Source organism: Anolis carolinensis, chromosome 2, assembly GCF_035594765.1.
Source record: "Anolis carolinensis isolate JA03-04 chromosome 2, rAnoCar3.1.pri, whole genome shotgun sequence".
Taxonomy (NCBI): Eukaryota; Metazoa; Chordata; class Lepidosauria; order Squamata; family Dactyloidae; genus Anolis; species Anolis carolinensis.
This window is the reverse complement of record NC_085842.1, coordinates 156,519,373-156,538,519: the sequence shown is the minus strand read 5'-3', so window position 1 is coordinate 156,538,519 and position 19,147 is coordinate 156,519,373. Positions and strand designations below refer to the sequence as shown.

At 40.2% G+C, this 19,147-nt stretch overlaps 1 protein-coding gene across 8 annotated transcripts in view; it reads left to right on the top strand.

Moving 5' to 3' along the window:
- Positions 1-19,147, top strand: part of fmnl3 (formin like 3) — a 130,929-nt gene that overhangs the window by 81,201 nt on the left and 30,581 nt on the right. For 5 of the 8 annotated variants that reach the window (XR_001729922.2, XR_001729923.2, XM_008104036.3 and 2 more), the window contains exons 5-11: positions 5,815-5,898; positions 7,256-7,408; positions 9,588-9,696; positions 10,674-10,750; positions 13,435-13,528; positions 14,120-14,194; positions 17,183-17,293. Coding sequence is in view for 3 of the 8 variants with exons in the window: in XM_008104036.3 (XP_008102243.2) it covers positions 5,815-5,898; positions 7,256-7,408; positions 9,588-9,696; positions 10,674-10,750; positions 13,435-13,528; positions 14,120-14,194; positions 17,183-17,293 (703 nt within the window). In the remaining 5 variants the exon portion in view is untranslated. Of the gene's footprint in view, positions 1-5,153; positions 5,181-5,814; positions 5,899-7,255; positions 7,409-7,550; positions 7,692-9,587; positions 9,697-10,673; positions 10,751-13,434; positions 13,529-14,119; positions 14,195-17,182; positions 17,294-19,147 lie in introns of those variants that run through there. The other 3 variants (XR_010003009.1, XR_001729925.2, XR_010003008.1) reach the window with 3 other exon arrangements.

Below are 19,147 nucleotides of genomic sequence, written 5' to 3'. Positions count from 1 at the left end.
GCACAAAACCATATGCCAGCATATGTAGGCATCTTCTGCAGTAGAGCTGACATGTGCCCAGGACGCCTCCTTCCTGGACCCAACTGCAGGGAGAATTGGATTTGCCTTGGACAGCTTCTGCTTCCACCTTTATGCCCCTTAACCTTAACTAAATGTGTGGAGGGCCCTAAAATAGCAGCCACTGGAGTCAGACAGGAAACACACTGGGGGTGGAGGCTGAAGTGCAGACAGTCAGGAAATGGGCTGGCCTAATTTTCCTCTGTCCCAAAGAGATTGAGGGAGAATGGGAACGAAAATATCCTCAGTTCCAGGAGACACAGTATTGATAGATTAAATCATATTCAGCTCTAGATGCTTTCGAAAATGCACACCCTGAACATCCAACTTCCCAAGTGATTAGACCCTTCCTTGAGTCCAGAGTGTTCCTCTCTTTCTCCACCGACCCAATCTCTCTCACACACACAGATACATGCCCATCAATCCTTGTGTTTTTGACTATTCTGGAGTGCTGCTCTTATTCTCTCCACCAATAGACTAGGGGCTTGGTGGGATTTCCACAGATAGATGTAGACTGTGGGCACAAATACACATGTACACACAAAATATGCCTTTCCTGCTTGCATCAAGAACGGCTGGATAGGGAGGCATCTAGGAGGAGACCCTCCCTGTCCTGTTGTAGAAAGATAAAGCTGTGCCAAAGGCAGCTGGGGATGCTAAAATCTCTTGACAACACACATTGGGTGGGCCATGGCAGTCCGCTCTGAATTTATCATATTCTCTTCTCAACGCTGTCCAGTTTCTGCAAATTGTTGCTGGAAGAACAGGACTTCAGTATTTAATGTCACCCCATAAAAGAACTGAGCATGATGTGTGTTGTGTAGAGTAGTGGATTGTGAATGTAGCCTTTCACACGGTGTCCCCTAAAAGACAGGCTATGATTTGAAAGAGATTTAAGGACATCACCAGTTACTTCTCAGAGTGTACATGTAGCTTTCCTGTGCTTTGCTAACAGGCTTTTAAAAGACCTCCCCCTCCCCCGACAAAAACCACTCAAATGTGTTTACGAGTTTATCAAATCTGGATTGAAACAAATGTATTCCAGGATGCCACAGATAACAGAATCTATGGATGCTCAAGTCCCCTTACATACAATGTCATAGTAAATGGTTTTCTTTTACATGAAATAGCAAGTTTACTTTTTGGAATTTTGGGGAGAAATATTTTCAAGCAGTGGATAGTGGAATCCATGGATGCTAATTGTACTAGATATGGAAAGGGCACAAGCAAATTCTTCACAATATGTGGGGCTTTTAAAATACCACCTTCTGTGGGTGTGCTGGTACAGCTGTACCAGAACCTTCTACTTTACTTTCTTGCTTCAAATGTTTGCAATCATAGGACAGGCCACCTGTCAATCACCATTAAGTTGGGTTCCGCCCCTTGTTCAGGGCTCTGGGAGGGAAGGAGCCATTTTTAAGTTAGTCTCACTTAGGAAGCTCATCTATAGGACGTAGACCAGCTCGTCCCGTAAAAAGCTTCATATTTCAAGAACACCAGGGATAAAGTCCGTCCGAGGATACAGAACAACAGCACAGAAACATCTGCAAGCCTTGGCTGGTAGGTCCACTCGACAACCAGACGCACTTGGGAGTCGGCAGTGGGTCCCAGACCAGCTAGGCACAGAAAACAGATAGCCTGGGAGGGGTTATAAGAGGGTTTTCACAGTTATTCAAAGTCAATTGCCTGTCCTGTGGGGACAAGACTCCTTGAAGATTTATTATTTGTTCGTCAATAAAGACATTGTTATTCCTTCAAAGACTTCAAGGCCATCTTTTCAGGGAAATTCCTCAACAACCTTTCTTTAGGCCCCCTGGCTTCCCGCTGGGCGTAAAGCGTACATCCTATATAAAAGACAATCAGTCACAGGCCCAGTGCGTGACAGAACAGTGGGGATAACACCTGTCTCTAAGTTCCTTGAATGTGTCATTCAAAAAAGCAACTTATCAAAGCTGCTTTTAGTAATCTTAATGAGTTTCCGTTCTGCCTTAAATGAAAATCACCTTATCCTCACATTTGTTACAACCCAGATTTGATCTTACAGGTTTAAATGCATCTGAGGTTCCATGAATTGAAACCAACGTCAATGGAAATGGACCAAGTTATCAGACCAACAATTCATTTATCTATATTTCTGTTATCTTTAAATAAATATGACAGTGCAAGGTTTAAGGCAAAAATGGAATAAGCAGTGTTTCTCAAATTCTACCCCTCCAAGTGTTTTGGACTTCAGAACCTAGAAATCCCAGGCAGCTTCCCAGCTGTTAGGAATTGTGGAAGCTGAAGGCCAAAACATCTGGAGAAGCACAGTTTGAAAAACTCTGGAATAAAAAATTGGAATATCAACTTCTGACTAATTAATGGGCAATGGTTTTAACATCTGTAACTATAAATCTCTGGCTACATCTTGTATGCTAGAAATTGCTCTTTCAGATATATTGGTTGCCATTGTCATCATGTTCAAGAAAGATGTTTAAATTAGCAAATTACTGGAGATGTATTATTGCTAATACTTCCTTAATGCAAATGTTTTGGACTTGTCCTATAATAGCTATATTTTGGGAGAAAGTAATTCCATGGGTAAATTTGGTTTTGAAAGTTTCTTGATATTAAGAGACATCCATGATCTTTTGAATTATTTAATATATTTCTTAAGAATTAATAAGTGACCAACAAGTAGTTTTTTCACATATATTCCATCAGTAATGGAAGTCTGAACTTAATGTGAAGATAATGTGATTTTAATGCTAAATGATTAATACTTAGTAACTAGAAAGATCATTTAGAAGATCTAACAATGCTTCCAATATTTGAAATAATAATAATAATAATAATAATAATAATAATAATAATAATAATAATAATGATAATTTTATTTCTTACCCGCCTCTCCTTGTGGTTCGAGGCGGGTTATAATCTAGTTAAAATACATAATCATTGTAAAGATTTGATAAATACACATACTAAAATGTAGTTCTATAAATGATACATATTAAAATGTATTTTTATAAAATACATATTAAAATACACAGAACAAAGATTAAAACACAGGATACAAGTTTAAAATTCCTGATTAAAACTGGCTAGGTAGGAAAAGAACAATGTGTAGATGATGCTGTTTTTATGTTATTGTCTTCTTGTAATGTTGTTGATTTTATTGAGATATGTTTTAATCTGTGTTTGGTTTTAATCTTTGTTGAATCAGGCTTGTCCCATGTAAGCCGCCTTGAGTTTCTTCGGGAAGATGGAGGCGGGATATAAAAATAAAGTTGTTGTTGTTGTTGTTATTGACACAACATTGTATGACACAGCAAACAAGATAGATATGCTGGATTTCGTATCACAAAATCACAAGCCGAACACTTCCCAAGCGTCTAGGACTCTATGATGTATTTTCAGATGATGCGCAGATCCCAGTAGGGTGGCCTTTTGCAGTTGGCAGACCGTAATTTTGTCAATGCCTATTGTTTCCAAATGCCGGCTGAGATCTTTTGGGACGGCACCCAGTGTGCCCATCACCACCAGGACCACCTGCACTGGTTTCTGCCAGAGTCTTTGAAGTTCAATCTTGGGGTCATGATAGGATTCGGATGAGTTTTTCCTGCTGTTTTTTGTCAATGCAACAGTCACCTGGGATGGCAACATCAATGATCCAAACCTTTTTCTTTTCCACAACTGTGAAGTCTGGTGTGTTGTGTTCCAGAACGTTGTCAGTCTGGATTCGGAAGTCCCACAGTATCTTTGCGTGCTCATTTTCCAATACTTTTGCAGGTTTGTGATCCCACCAGTTCTTTACTGCTGGGAGGTGGTACTTGAGGCATAAGTTCCAATGGATCATTTGGGCCACATAGTTGTGCCTCTGTTTGTAGTCTGTCTGTGCGATTTTCTTACAGCAGCTGAGGATATGATCAATGGTTTCGTCGGTTTCCTTGCACAGTCTGCATTTTGGGTCATCAGCTGATTTTTCAATCTTGGCCTTAATTGCATTTGTTCTGATGGCTTGCTCCTGGGCTGCAGGGGTCAGGCGTTCTGTCTCCTTCTTCAGTGTCCCATTCATGAGCCATAGCCAGGTCTTCTCCTTATCAGCTTTTCCTTCAATTTTGTCAAGGAACTTGCCATGCAAGTTGTGCCAGCTGTCAGCTCTAGTTTGTAGTGCGGTTTTCTTGTACTGGTTTTTGTCTGCTGTGCTTTGAGGAGTTTGATTTTTGACTTCAGTCAAAGCAGGTTCTTCACTTTGCTTTATATATTCTGCTAGGGCATGTTCTTCTTCTTTGACTGCTTGTTTTATTTGCAAGAGGCCTCTGCCACCTGATCTTCTAGGCAGATATAGCCGGTCAACAACTGCGAGGGTGCAGTGAATGATGAATGGTCATGAGTTTTCTTGTTTTTCTGTCCAAATTGTCTAGTTCCGCCTGTGTCCAATTTATAATGCCAGCAGTATATCTTATGACAGGTATGGCCCAGGTGTTTATGGCTTTGATGGTGTTGCCTCCATTGAGCTTGCTTTTGAGAATTTTTCTGACCCTTTGTGTGTATTCTTTGCTGACCACAGTTTTCACATGTTCATGCTTGATGTTATCCAGCTGTAATATGCCCAGATATTTATAGGCCTCTTGCTGGTGATACTTCATCGTTTGGCCATTAGGCATATTTATGCCCTCACTTTCAGTGATTTTTCCCTTCTTCAATGCCACTGTCGAACATTTGTCCAAACCAAACTCCATGCTGTTATCAGTGCTAAAAATTCGGATGGTGTTAGTCAGAGACTGGATTTATTATTATTATTATTAGTAGTAGTAGTAGTTTGGACATTTGGTCTGGTTATTTTTTGGTCTGGTTATCTGGTTATTTTTTTCCTCCTTTTGTGTTTTATTTTCCTCCTTTTAATATACTGAAAGAGTATTGTATGTAACTGAAATCCCTTTTGAATGTAAATAAATTAAAAGCCTATTAATCTACCTATATGATATAGAAGTAATGGAAGCTATAAGGCAAGAACATCTGGAGGGCCATATTTTGCCATTGTTGTATGCTATCTTTGTGAATATTTTTGTTCCTTCCCTTTTTCTATTATCTTCCCTCAGCATTGCATGATCTTTCTTTGGGATTAAGGATGTGGGCAGGTGAGAATTTCTGGAGAGTGTTGGAAACAATGGTTTGTTAATTATAGAATCTCTCTCTGTGTGTGTTCATGGTTTATATGTGTGTTTATGATGTTTATGAGCCTGTATGTCATATGCTGTTTCTCAGAGATATTCTATGCATGGTTATTTTAAAAGAAATAAACAACGTTATCTAAAATTACTCCTAACCCAGGAATATACTACGACAATACATTGTAATTGGACCTCCCTTTAGGGATTTCTTATTTATTTTTATTAATTGGAACCACTTGAGTTCACATTTCTAGCTTGTGAAAGTTACATTACACTTAGAGCATGAAGCAATTCAGTCCAACTTTTTCTGCATGACTGATTTACTGTGTATGGTGTCAAGTCTTTGGAAGAAGGAAATAGTTCACAAAAAGCCAACTTAGTGCCCTCCAGATGAGTTAAATAAACTCTTATTAACCCTTAGTGAGTATGCCCATTGGGCATCATGGGTGAGGATGGTGGGCCATGTTAGCTAAGGACCTCCAGCATATCTGGAGGTCACAAAATGGCAGATGGCTAAGTTATATTAATTTTTATGTAAACAAAGTTATATGCTAATTTCTACAAAGAAATTTCTACAAAGAATTTTTGCTTTCTTTTGCAGATGGGTGCGTGAGTTTCTCAATGACGAAAACAAAGGCTTGGATGTGCTAGTGGATTATCTCTCCTTTGCTCAATGTGCAGTAATGTAAGTGTCTATATTCCCTTCAGCATGTCTTAGAAGACTTAGATCTTCTTGCACTGTTTCATGAAGAGCTGGGCACAGTGTAGGTGCTATATAAATGTTAAACAGTTGTCATGAAATGTATAAGAAGGGATGGTAATATGAATCTCTATCACATTTACCATGACTTTTTGGGGCTGTCTGCTTGGCATTTAATTTTATGCAAGGGACATTAACATTGCTCAGATCCTCAGGCCAGCAGAAGAATCTAGATCAGTGGTTCTCAACCTGTGCGTCCCCAGGTTATTTGGCCTTCAGCTCCCAGAAATTTTAACAGCTGGTAAACTGGCTGGGATTTCTAGGAGTTGTAGGCCAAAACACCTGGGTACCCACAGGTTGAGAACCACTGATCTAGATGGTGATGTTTTCAGTGTTTTGTCTTGTTCTCTTCTGAAGCCTCCTAGACTAGCAAAGATATCTTTGGTAGGCCTCCTGGCCTCCCTCTCCAATTCATGTAGTTGTCATCACTTCTTTGGAGGCTGTCAAGTTTGCAGGTTACATCTGAAGAAGGAATCTGCATTTCTGTAACATATGTGGGCCTCAATTTTTCACATGCACAAAAAACATTTGACTTCACCTCCTTTGTATATTTTGTGCCTTTGTCTTTTATGTTGGACCTATAAAGAGATTCATGGGAAGATCTCAATAATCAAGGGCAGAGACTCATGTGAGATGAGACTTTCCCTATAGTACCTTGGTCCAGAGTTATATATTTGAACTGATTTTAGCAATAGTCTAAAGCCAATATGGTTGCTTTAAAAATGGACATAAGTGCAAAAAGTCATTATAGAAATTACTTCCGATGAAGCATCTCCCTGAAAAACTAGTTACTCTTTTAAAAAGGAACTCACTTTGGCCACAACCAGTAGGGGGATTTTTCACAAAATAGTGACTGTATCCAGAATTCACATAGTCTTTTGGTGATGTATCTTGCAAATCAAGCTCTTGTTTGTGTACATCTTAAAACAAATACTGTATGTAAGCAAATATGCATAGATACAGGCCAGCTCATGAAGACATATATAGCAGAGTACAGAATGTGCACAGATGTACATCAGAGGTAAAACTAACCTGGCATTATGTGCTGGTGTAGAAAATGCACCCAGACTCCTTGTTCTATCCTGAGTTGCTTTGAGTTGAGATCCTGCTTTGGCAGGCGAGATCTGAGCAGATGCCGGTGCCCCTGTTGTGTGCCATGCTGCTGGCTTGAGGCTTGCTGAAGCTGCCCCCTCCTGCTCTGCTGGGACCCCAGAGCTTGAACCCCCTGTGCAGCTTCTGCTCTAAAGCTTTTATGTGTGTGTGTGGTATGTCTGCCCTTTAGGTTTGATTTTGAGGGTCTGGAAAGTGGCGAGGATGGACCACTAGAGAAGCTGAAATCCTGGAGCAGATCCATAGAGGATCTGCAGCACCCCAGTACCCTGTCTGCTCCTTACGCCAACAGCCTTGCTCGCTCAGCACGTCAGTCTGCCCTCCGGTATGTATCTGTTCAGCTATGTTCTACAGGGTGTACCCTTTCTGGATGTGCCATTGATTGTAGTAATAATCCTTCCCACAACTCCTGCTTTCTGCCCTCCAGATGCTGCTGCAGTGTGCTGATCTCTTCTCCTCGCTAATATTATTCCCTCTTTGAGGCTCTTCTGATGCTGGCTGGCCATGTCTTCTTTCCTGACCAAGCCTTGTTCTCTTACCATGCTCTGTTTTGCCTCTATTTGCTGGGTTTCCTGTTCTTTCTCTCTTTCTCTGTCCTTATCACTTGGGTAAGTATGTCTGTGTTGTGTGGTGAATTGAGTACTCTCTTAGGATAGAGTGAGAGTCCTCTGTCCATGAAACAGTGACTGGGAGGGCTTTCAGGAAACACATCAAGCATTGAGAGCATGGAGACAAGAAGATGGTCAAAACAGGCCAGTAGTGATTATTAACGTAAGGGCAGCTAGGGCTGAATTGAATGACCCCGAGTCTGGCCAGAGTCAGCTAGTTTTATGAGATCAAGAAGACTGAGACTTCCAAGGGTCTTCTATAATATGGCACTTTCTGATAGGAGCAGATTTTTCTGGCAAAGTGTCAAAATGGGGCAAGATGGAAAATCACTGGGTTTGAATCCCCTATCACTAGAAGCCGACATCTTCCATGGTAGTGGGATGGTGAATCTGGGCTAGGTTCTAGTTTTTAGGTTTTCCACATCTGTTCCAAAGTTTTCTGTTTTTAAAGAACTGTACAAAGTGATGGACCTCTCCCCATAATGGGCTTAGACTAAAACTCAAAGCAAATTTACTGCTCATGAACAGGGGAGCTTCTAGTGCTTTGAGGCTCCTAACACTAGATAGCCAAGGCCTTTAAGAAGGGCTTGGAAAAACACTATTGTTGGACTAAAACTCCCAGAGTCTCCCATTTCGTTACCTAGCAGCAGTGCTGAATTGAAGATTATCAGAGTGCAGGTTAAAGAAGTTACATCAGGAGAGAGGAGAGGGTTGGGGAAGCCTTTTTTGAAAGTTACCATAATCATTTATTTTGATGGTAGAAATAATTTAGCATTTCAAAAATAAAATAAAATAAAAGGGACCCCATCTTTGAATCTTCTCTGCATATTCTCTAGATCCAGGAGCTGAACTCTCTTTTCTCTGTCCGGTCTCTGAATCTTTCACTTCTCAAATACCTGTGTGTTCTAGAGATATTTGACAACAAACCTTTTTTTTTTTTACTTTCCTCTGGAAAATAACATTTTGTTCTCAGTTGGGGTGTATTTTTCACCAATTAGGCTCTTTTTTTGCTTCAAACCTTTTAAAACATTTGTCTTTGTTCTAGTTTTAACAGATGAAAACTGAAAGAAGCTGAAGTAGGATATCTATGTACCTGTTTTGACAGCTTAAAAAACCCTCACAATAACTGTGACTCCTGGAAGTTACTCTAAAAATGAAAAAAAGCTGTCTGACAAATTCATCGCACCTAGTCTTTCTTCATTTTCTCTCCATTTTAACCTAATGACAAAACGGAGACCCACAGAGAACATCCTATGATGCACAGCAACTTTCGGTGGCTGCCTGCAGAAATCCATGTTGCCAGCATGTTGAAACTGAAAGCAGTCAGGTGCTACCCAATTCCTGACTCAGTAAAATGAGGAGGAAGCGGGGCAAGTACAGGAAAGGATGGCAAAGGACGTGGGATGGCTGGCTATCCTAGAAGACAGGGAAAGATGATAGGGAACAAATTTAGACGATTCTCCTGCTTTTCAATTGTAAATGTGATGAGGTCCTGAGTTGATTTTAGGGTGCTTTCAGATGAAGCTTTTATTGTCCACCAGACATCTTTCATTTGTAATTTACCTTTATTTTCTCCTGTTTTCATTTTTTTTCCTTAAGGAGGCAAAATGCACTCAGGAAGGAAATGCGCCAGCTACACAACATTTTTTCTTATTAATAGCATTAGCAACCCTAGCGTTTCAAAAAAAAGAAAAGTCAGATTGCTTTGTCATCTCCCTTTTGCCAAACAGCCATGCCGATTTTGAGCAAATCCTTTGCCAGAAGCCAATGGCTCTAATTACAACTCTCCTTTCTTGTTCTTAGCCATGCCTGTGACCTCATCCCTTGCAGAGGGCATAATTCCTTTCGGGCCTTTGCTTCTGCCTATTTCTAAATGTAGGGATCTCTTTTTGCCAGATACACCACCCTTCCCAGCAGGAAAGCCCTGAAGAACTCGCGGCTGGTGAGTCAGAAGGATGACGTCCACGTTTGCATCCTTTGCTTACGGGCCATCATGAATTATCAGGTAAAGCCATGTTGGCAGCGTGTCGGAATGTTTGAAGGCCTTTGCTTACGATCATGGATGATGCCAGGTAAACCTAAACCTAACCATTCAAGACAAATTTTCCCATTGTCAAATGGGAGTGCCACAACAAAAGACGCAATGTGGAGGAATGGAATGGTTTCCCATTGGCAAAAAGGCTGCCATTTATCACCCTGTCTGTGTAATTTATATTTAGAACACATCATACAGGAAATAGAATGGGAATCAAAGGGAACAGGCTTGAAAATTGGGAGAAGGAACATCGACAATTTTGAGAAATATAGATGACACCAAGTTACTTAGTGGAAATTGCAAAGACTTGAAACAAATGCTTACGAAAACTGAGAAATAAAGTAGGGTTATGACCACAGATAAATTGAATCAATTCAATGTAGATAATTAAGACATTGAACTAGTTAAGAATTTCATATACTGTATATACATGAGTATAAGCCAACTTAAATATAAGCACCTAATTTTACCACACAAAAAAAACTGGGAAAACTTATTGATGTGAGTATAAGATGAGGGTGGGAAATGCAGCATCTACTGGTAAATTTCAAAAATAAAAATAGATACCAATTAAATTACATTAATCGAGGCATCAGTAGGTTAAATGTTTTTCAATATTTACATAAAACTATAATTTAAGATAAGACTTCCCAACTCTGATTACTGTATATACTCGAGAATAAGACCATCTACTATTTAATCTGACTCTGTTTATACAGAGTTTGTAATGATATCTCTTCATTTGCTTGTTTGTTTGCTTCTTTGTTCCTTTAATCCCCATTGTTCACTATGCTTTTATTTCATAAATCTTTGCCCTGTTAAAAGATAGAACTCTGCCTTGTTTATATGTAAATATCTTGTGTTCTGTTAAATCAGTGAGCTGAGAGATTTTGTTGCTTTAAAAAAATTAACTCAGTTATGAACTTCTTTGCTCTTTTCCATTTCAGTATGGATTCAATCTGGTCATGTCGCATCCTCATGCTGTTAATGAAATTGCTCTCAGCTTGAATAACAAGAACCCCAGGTAAGTTGGCTTAGGTTTTAGAATAGCCCCACAGAAATGTGGTTTGCTGGATCTGTATTGGTGGACTGCTGGAGATCTCATTGCACCGCTCTTAAGGTATTGTTAAATACTGGATCCCAACTGCATTACAAATTTGATCCTGTTTCAAGACTCTTGAGCTATTATTAGTTTTCTCTTACACAAAGATTTCTGAGAATTTGGATCTGTGATGGGGCTGTTGTTGTTGTTGTTGTTGTTTATTCATTCAGTCGTTTCCGACTCTTTGTGACCTCATGGACCAGCCCATGCCAGAGCTTCCTATCAGCCGTGGCCACCCCCTGTTCCTTCAGTCACTTCAAGGATACCGTCCATCCATCTTGCCCTTGGTCGGCCCCTCTTCCTTTTTCCTTCCATTTTCCCCAGCATCACGATCTTTTCCAAGCTTTCCTGTCTTCTCATGATGTGGCCAGAATACTTCATCTTTGAGTGATGGGGCTAGAAATACATAACCAAAGAGTCCCAACACTCTTGCAGAAATACAGTTTCCATGGTTTTTGTATGAGGAAGCCAAACAGCTGTATACTCTTGATTAGGTAAACTGAAAGTGACTTGAGGGAGCATCATCTTTCATGGTGTAAATGGGCATTTCCTTTTTTGCCACTGTTACTTCTGGTTGAACAGGTTTGGCAGAAATTTAAAAAACCTGCAAAACTTGTACAGCTATGGTGAAAGTAGGATGAGTTTACACCTTATTAACAGGGATCCCTCTTTTAAACTGCTTTCAACCTTGAAAAAATACTAAATGATGGCTTGTTTCCAGCTTTAATTTGTAGAACAGATGTTTGCTTGGGTAGGTTCCTCCAATTTCCTTTCGTTGTTTGGCCTAGCCAAAAACTTTGTGTTATAGAGTCAGAAATATTGCCTGGCTCTTGAGGTTGACATAAAAGGCATTGATCCCCCATGACATCCAAGCCTGTCATTGCAGAGTTACTATTTTACATCTTTGGCTATAAATAATAATTGGATCACTAGCACTTGGCCCTAAATGAAGACTGAAACAAAAATAAGCACATTACTGAGCCATTTCCCTGGGGTCTTTTGGTATGCTTTGCAAAAAAAAATGTTTCTACGACGTGGTCAACTGTGAAATTCGCACATAACTTCTCTGCATTCTAGAATATATTTCTTCTTCTTCTTGCAGAGCTATTCTTGATTTCTACATTGCTATTGCCTTCATTCATGGTTAGAATATTAATTCAGCATTTCAGGACTCAATACATATTTGCAGGCTGAATCTTTATTGGTTCACCTATTTTGACATTCTATATTCAGCAGCTTTTTTGCAAGTATAGTTCCTAAGATATGCCAACATTTTTCCACCTATTGTTCCCAGAATTCCATAATCAACAGGGCAGTATTCCTGTTGAATTTTGAAAGATGTAGTCCAAAAAACATAGTGCTTTTAAATTCTGCCATTGACCATCAACCAAACGAATGACTCTGGGTGTTCCCAAGGATTTTATGGTGACTTGTCTTTGCATCTGATAGTAGGAAATGAACTTCCTGTGTAAATGGAGGGTTCATTTGTTTATCCTGCCAAAGAGATGTTTGATAAATCAATTAAAAAATACACACATATCTAAACTAGAGGACATCATCGCCTAGATCAGAGCTGGGCAGCGGTAGGGAGGGGCACTGTTACCCCCCATAGGAGATAATAGGGGGCTGTGCCCCTATCATATGCTCCCTGTGATATATATATGTGTGTGTCTGTGTGTGTTTGTGTCTGTGTCTGTGTGTGTGCTTCCAAATGTCCCCAGTGTGCTCTAGAGGCTGTGAAAGACATTTTTGTATTCTCCTGTGCCAGGAGAGAACTTTTTTCAAAACAGCAAGAGACCAAAATACCTTATAGTTTACTCATGATCTTTCAAAAAGTTATTCCTGGGCCAAAAAAATAGCCCAGATAACCCCTAAATGTGGTGAAAATGCCCCTCCCCCATTAGGACACAATTGGGGAAAACCTTTCCTTAATAAATAACATTTTAAAAAAAATGGTATTCCAAATGGCCAGAAAAACAGCCCTGGGAGCTGCATGTGGTTCATGGGCCACAACTTGGTTTCTCCTCTAATCTAGACTTTAGAAAAGATACACCTTTAGATTAGCATGGTCACTGTTCTGAAAATTGTGGTCTAAAGAAGTAATTTTTTCAAGTTCTGCCATCATTTTAATAGTCTTATGTTGTATCTATACTTTTTTACTATTTTGTGCTCAGCCTTGAGGTATAAGTAGAGGAGCAATAAACAAACAAACAAATCATAATCATGATTACATGTTGTGATAGAAAATTCCGTAAGTAGAAGATGGGGAATCTGAACTTTACAAAGGCTCTTGAATGCCAATTCTCATTAGTGATTTGAGATTCCTCCTCCTGGCATTTGGTGCGATCTCCCACCTGTAACTATAAACATAACCAAAAAGCTACAGGTGAGTTTCAGGAAGAGCGAAATTGTCTTTGTTAAATTACATTTGAGTGTAATTTAGTTATTTCTGACTTAACCACAAGTAACTAGTTGTTTGTGACTAGTTATTTCTAAATATGGCTTTTTTTGTAGCTGTTGTAATAATGGAGAGTATCTGCATCGACAGTATCACATTTGCACTTTCTGATTGATGTATCTATTTTTCTCTTTTCCTGTGTTCTCAGGACAAAAGCCTTGGTGTTAGAACTGCTGGCAGCTGTCTGTTTGGTGCGGGGGGGCCATGAGATTATTTTGGCTGCCTTTGAGACCTTCAAGAAGGTGAGGCCTATCATAACACAAGTGTCCTTTGTGTAATGGCATAAGTTATCCAACATGAAGAAAAGGAGTTTGGGCTAAATGTACGAGGGCACATGGAAATGAATACAGTAGTCAGATACATATGGATAATACTGGATACTTATTAAGTTTTTCTTGTAGTACAGATTAAGCATTCCCCATCTGGATTTCCAAACTCCAATATCTTCAAACTTAAGATAGCCCGTATAAGTGACTGAGATGGTGACACCTGGGTGCTGTATGAATTAGGGGAGAGCTTAGTTCAAAGCTGTGAGCCCAGGAATAGGTAGAGAGAGGGAAATTGTTATGTTAATTAATGGCTGGCTTTGGGATACAAATGCCCAAAGTCAAATCCAATTAGTTACAGTATTATTTTATTTATTTATTTATTTTATTTATATACCGCTCTTCTCCCCCAGGGGGACAGGTCTGAGAAAGTATTTGAGAGAGAGAAAGAGTAGCTATGTGGAGGAGTACTTGTGGAGGTATTTGGAAAGCCAGCATACCAGCCCGTAGTTGGATGGTTTGCTAGCATTGAAGCGCTTTTAAGACCCTGGAATGATTTCTCCTCAGGTATGCAAAGAACAACACCGCTTCGAGAAACTAATGGAGTATTTCCGCAATGAAGATAGCAATATTGACTTTATGGTAAGCAGTGAATACTGGTGTCTGTGTTACATGAAAACCCAAGTTGGCTTTTCTATTGTCTTTGTTTATGCCAGCATCTCCCACAATACAACAATGTGTAGAAAGAGGACTTTGGATTACTACAAATGCTGCACCTACTAAGTCCAAAATGAGTAGTGTGCCTTGCAGTTAAGTAGCACAGATTCTATCCCAAGCCATGCTATAAATACCAACCTTTCACTTGACCTCTATTTGTATCCTGCCTTTGCCCCAAGACTAGACACAAAGTAGCTTACATATTCCAATATTATAATTTAAGCATATGAAAGTTGACATTAAAAGTGAATTAAACTATTCACCATATTAAAATAATGCATTTTAAAACAATGCAGCACTTATAGCCATTTGCTTAAAGCTCCAGTCCTACAATTCTGACTAAATTACAAAAATGTAAACACACACACACTGAATTCAGGAAAGGGAGCTCAGAATATACATTACATTCACATATGTATGCACATAAATACCCTTGATAAGCCCCCATTATGTTGGATTTTTTCCTTGGTTTTCTCATCATGGAACAAAGGAACTATGTGGGCATTTTGAGATAATAGGAAGGGAAGAATTTATTTAAACCTGGCTTCTTCGCCCTGCAGCCCTCCGGGTGCTTTGGACTTCAGCTCCCAGAATTCCTGTCCATTGTACAAGCTGGATAGGGTTTCTGGGAGCTGCAGACTGAGGGCTGAACATGCCCGATTTAAACCAAGGGAGTACTGCAACCAGTCTTTCTGAAAAGCAAAAGATTTCTGAATGCTGAACTCAACAGGCTGAAGGAGTGATATGCTATAGCAGAGACCTCTCTGTCTGTCCATGGGTATATGTTTACCTCAGAATAAAAGCATGGACAGAGTGGCTGCAGGAAATGTAAATATATTCATTGACCTCTACTTTTAAAACTTGCTTAGGATATGTTTCATTCATACACACACACCTCAAGAGGATGGGAGGCGAGTCTCCATTGTTTCTCAGCCAGGAAAGTTACTAGTCACCCAATGAACCTCTATTTATCTATGTTTTGATCATGGTAACAAGCACACCCCAGAGCCTGGGCTCATCTACATTGGCCACTTAATCCACAGCCAGTCTGAATTACTACTCCAGACTGACTCCAGATGTTGCCACACAGTCTGTGCTTAACTCACACAGTGGCAGAAGTGTCAAACTTGTTGCCCTCCAGATGTTTCACATTCCAGCCACTAGAAGCTCTAGCCAGCTTATCCAATTGCCAGGAATTCTGAGAACTGAAACACATGGAAGGCCACAAGTTTGGCACCACTGGTCTACATGGTTCAGTTAAAACTGGTTTGGTTCTATTGGGTTGTTGCCTTTCTTCCTGTCACCAATGCCAAATGGCTGCCAATCTCCAGGATTGCTCCCAGCCTTGAAGGCACCCTATGTCTCCGGCATTTGGGAAGTGGCCCCGCCCCTCCCCTGGCCCCACCCCGTGTCCTAATAGGTGCCATCACTGCCCCCTGGATCGCTGCAGCGCCCACCAGGGGGCAGTAGCACCCACTTTGGGAATCACTGACCTAGAATAATCCTTCACCTTGTGTGACTGTGGAGCAGAGCAAACAACTCCGCATATGTATGCTTGCCCACAATGCCTTGCCTCATGCATAGAGGAAGAACATTTTAAAGCTAACGACAATGCAGTCGCTGTTGCCCGTTTTTGGTCTAAGATTATTTAGCTGCTCGTGTTCCTTTTATTTTATCAGCTTTATACTTGTTTATTTCTGCAATTCTTTTGACAAAATAAAAGCACAATCAGGGAGAAATTAAGGGAAAACAGGGATGAAGTGGTGGCCCATGTGGACAGTGGATAGTCCGCATCAGAGCCGGTCTTGCTGTCCACACTATTCTCAAAGTGTGGGCTTTCGCCAGATATTTGCCCAAACTCTGAAGCATTCCCTGACTGGGGAATAACTTTTCAACCACTTTGGGTTTGGGTCTTGTGTAGACAATCCCCCACAGCCTAGACCTGGGTCACTCCCAGGGAGTGACTGCTGTTAAAGTTCAATAAGCCTGGGTAGAGACTAAAACCCAAAGACCCCATTGCAAATGGCAAGCCTTGATGGTTGCTCATAGATGCATCCAATGTGAATTTGACCCACCAACAGAAACTACTGTAAAAATACCTAAGATGGGGGGCAAGGAATGAGTGGCCCTCCATGGGTTGTTGAGCTGAAACTCTTTACCAGTCCTCACCAGCATAGAACATAGTGAGGAATAATGGGTGCTGCAGTTCAACAATACAGATTCTCTACCCTCAATGTGAGAGATTTGATAGACATCTCTGTTCCCTGAATATCAGAAGGGAATCTCGCCTCAGATCTCATCCCACGTCACAGCAAAGCAGGGAAGATAAATTGAAAAACATCCATCTTATTTCATGTAATGAAGTTGTTAGAGGGGATTTTAATTCTCCTGAGCATAAGATAAATAACAAAGTGGGTTAAAGTCATAATGGAATAGCTTCTAATAATTTCCCTCTGGTTATCACCGGGACCTGTTGTTTCAGAGTAGTGTTGTGGAAGTTTTTGTGAATATGCCATTGCAGACAAGTGGCCAATTAAATGATTTGCCATATTTCAGGTCAAGCTGTAGTTCTGCTTAGGGCAAGCCTGTCCTTGAACTTCCAGATCTTGTTGAATTCTCTTGTTGAAATCAAAACTAGAAGCATATCTTAACTTGGAGCTCTTACTCAATATGTGAAACTATGAAGAAATATCTCAGCCTTTGGAATGGGAAATCCTATATGCAACTGGGGAACCACTAAAACATGTGATCCTGGGGAAGAGTGGATGGCCATCTGGGGAACTCTAGATCACTGCTAGGACCAATTTGGTCTCAGTTTCTCAATTGCTGGTCTAGATAAAGCTACTGGGAAATAACAGATTGCATTAAGCTGTAACAATCCTAACTCTCTCTCCTCCACCTCCACTTTTTCAGGTAGCTTGTATGCAGTTCATCAACATTGTGGTGCACTCGGTTGAGGACATGAACTTCCGAGTGCACCTGCAGTATGAGTTCACCAAGCTTGGTCTGGAAGAGTTCTTACAGGTAACATCCCCTCTTTTCATAAACTCATGCATCTCAGAGGGCATTTGAAACTAGGTTGACAGCTGTATACGTTCAAAGGCGAAAGGCAGCAAGACCTTATCTCTGTCCTAAAATTAAATTATGTATATTGGAACTCATTTTATGTGTTAAAACACAGACTAGGCCCAAAATAACCAAATATTAGCAGGAACGAATACTAGCCTATGCTTTCAGTAGGGGTTGTCTTAGTTTGAGGTGCATAGATGCATGTATTTGTGTTTTTGTTTGCATGAAAGATTGACAGAGAGAGATGGGATGGAACAGACAAGGAGTATAATATGTTGTGACTTGAAAACAGCCTTCCCTTTTTTATGAAAATGCAGGTCTTATCTTGGGCACATCTGCACTGTAGAATTAGTACAGTTTGATGCCATTTGAACTTCCAAAGCTCAATGCTATTGAATTATAAGAGTCTTAGTTGTTGTACCATGTGAGGCATGCCTTTTTAATCCATGCTTGAAAACAGAGAGTTCTAGGATACTTGAAAGACTAATTAATGTATCATGTCTTGAATTTTCCTAGACCAGAGTTCAGTCCACCAAAACCAGTTGAATTTCCACACAGTTTTCTAAAGTGAATGAAATGCCAACTTGCCATTTCCTGAAAACCTTCTCTTTTCAAAAAACAAAAGGAAAAGTTCTGCCATTGCTGCTTACACAATTTCCCTGTGCTGAGGGAAATTTCCCTCACTCTGCAAGCATGTCCTCATGACTATGACTTCAGCTGGGAAAACAGACAACTATTATTTGCTTTTGTTTTAACTAGAAGTCTTTTTTTTAAAAAAAATGGATGGAGTTCTGTCTATGATATGTGTGCCTGTCCCATTTTTAGCCCTGGTTAAATGGATTTCAGTTATTACTGACTGTTCCCATCTTTGAGTTGCCAAGTTCCTCTTCGGTTTGTCTGTAATATCTGCCAAGCTGTTAAAATGCCTTTATCATCTCATTGGATAAAGAGGGTTGTGGTTGGTTAAAAATTTTCCAGTGAAGGGCTATGATTTCTTAGTCCAGTGAAACCAGTCCACAGGAAATGACTGATGAAACCAGAATCAAAAATCTGTTATCTCTGTTAGTTCCTGGGAGAGAATGGTAAATGATTATAGTGCTTTAGCATGGGAAGCAGAATCATATCTACTGAACACTTAAGAGGAGTACATGGAAATTAATGACAATCCTGGACATTGTTGAAAGGTCATATTGGTAATGAAGATGGGAATTCTGTATTCAAACATTGTACGTTGTTTTCAAAACGTATGTGGTTTTGTATTGCTTGTTGTTCAAGAAGATAGAATGACAAAATTTAAATCCTTGGGACAAAGTGGAAAGTCTGGGTCAAAATTCCTCTTGTATGTTCGTTGTTGTTTTTTAACTTCAGTCTCAGCTGAAACCAAACATAATTCAAAATAGAACTCAGAAGGTGTAGGTCTAGTCCACAAAATGAAGATCATTGACCCAGAAGGGGAAACATACGCTGAAGCAATGTAGGAGCAAGGCGATGGAATAAAGAAATGTAGAGGCATTTCTCTACAATACTTTAAAGAATTTGAGAATTGAAGAACCCATGAGGGTAGAGTTTACCACAGGCATGGGCAAACTTCGGCCCTCCAGGTGTTTTGGACTTCAATTTCCACAATTTCTAACAACTTCAGGCCCCTTCCTTTTCCCCTTCATCTGCTTAAGAACTGAGGGGGGAAAGGGAAGGGCCTGAGGCTGTTAGGAATTGTGAGAGTTGAAGCCCAAAAACACCTGGAGGGCCGAAGGTTGCCCATGCCTGGTCTACCATCTACCTAAAAGAGATTGCAACATTCTTTTAAAG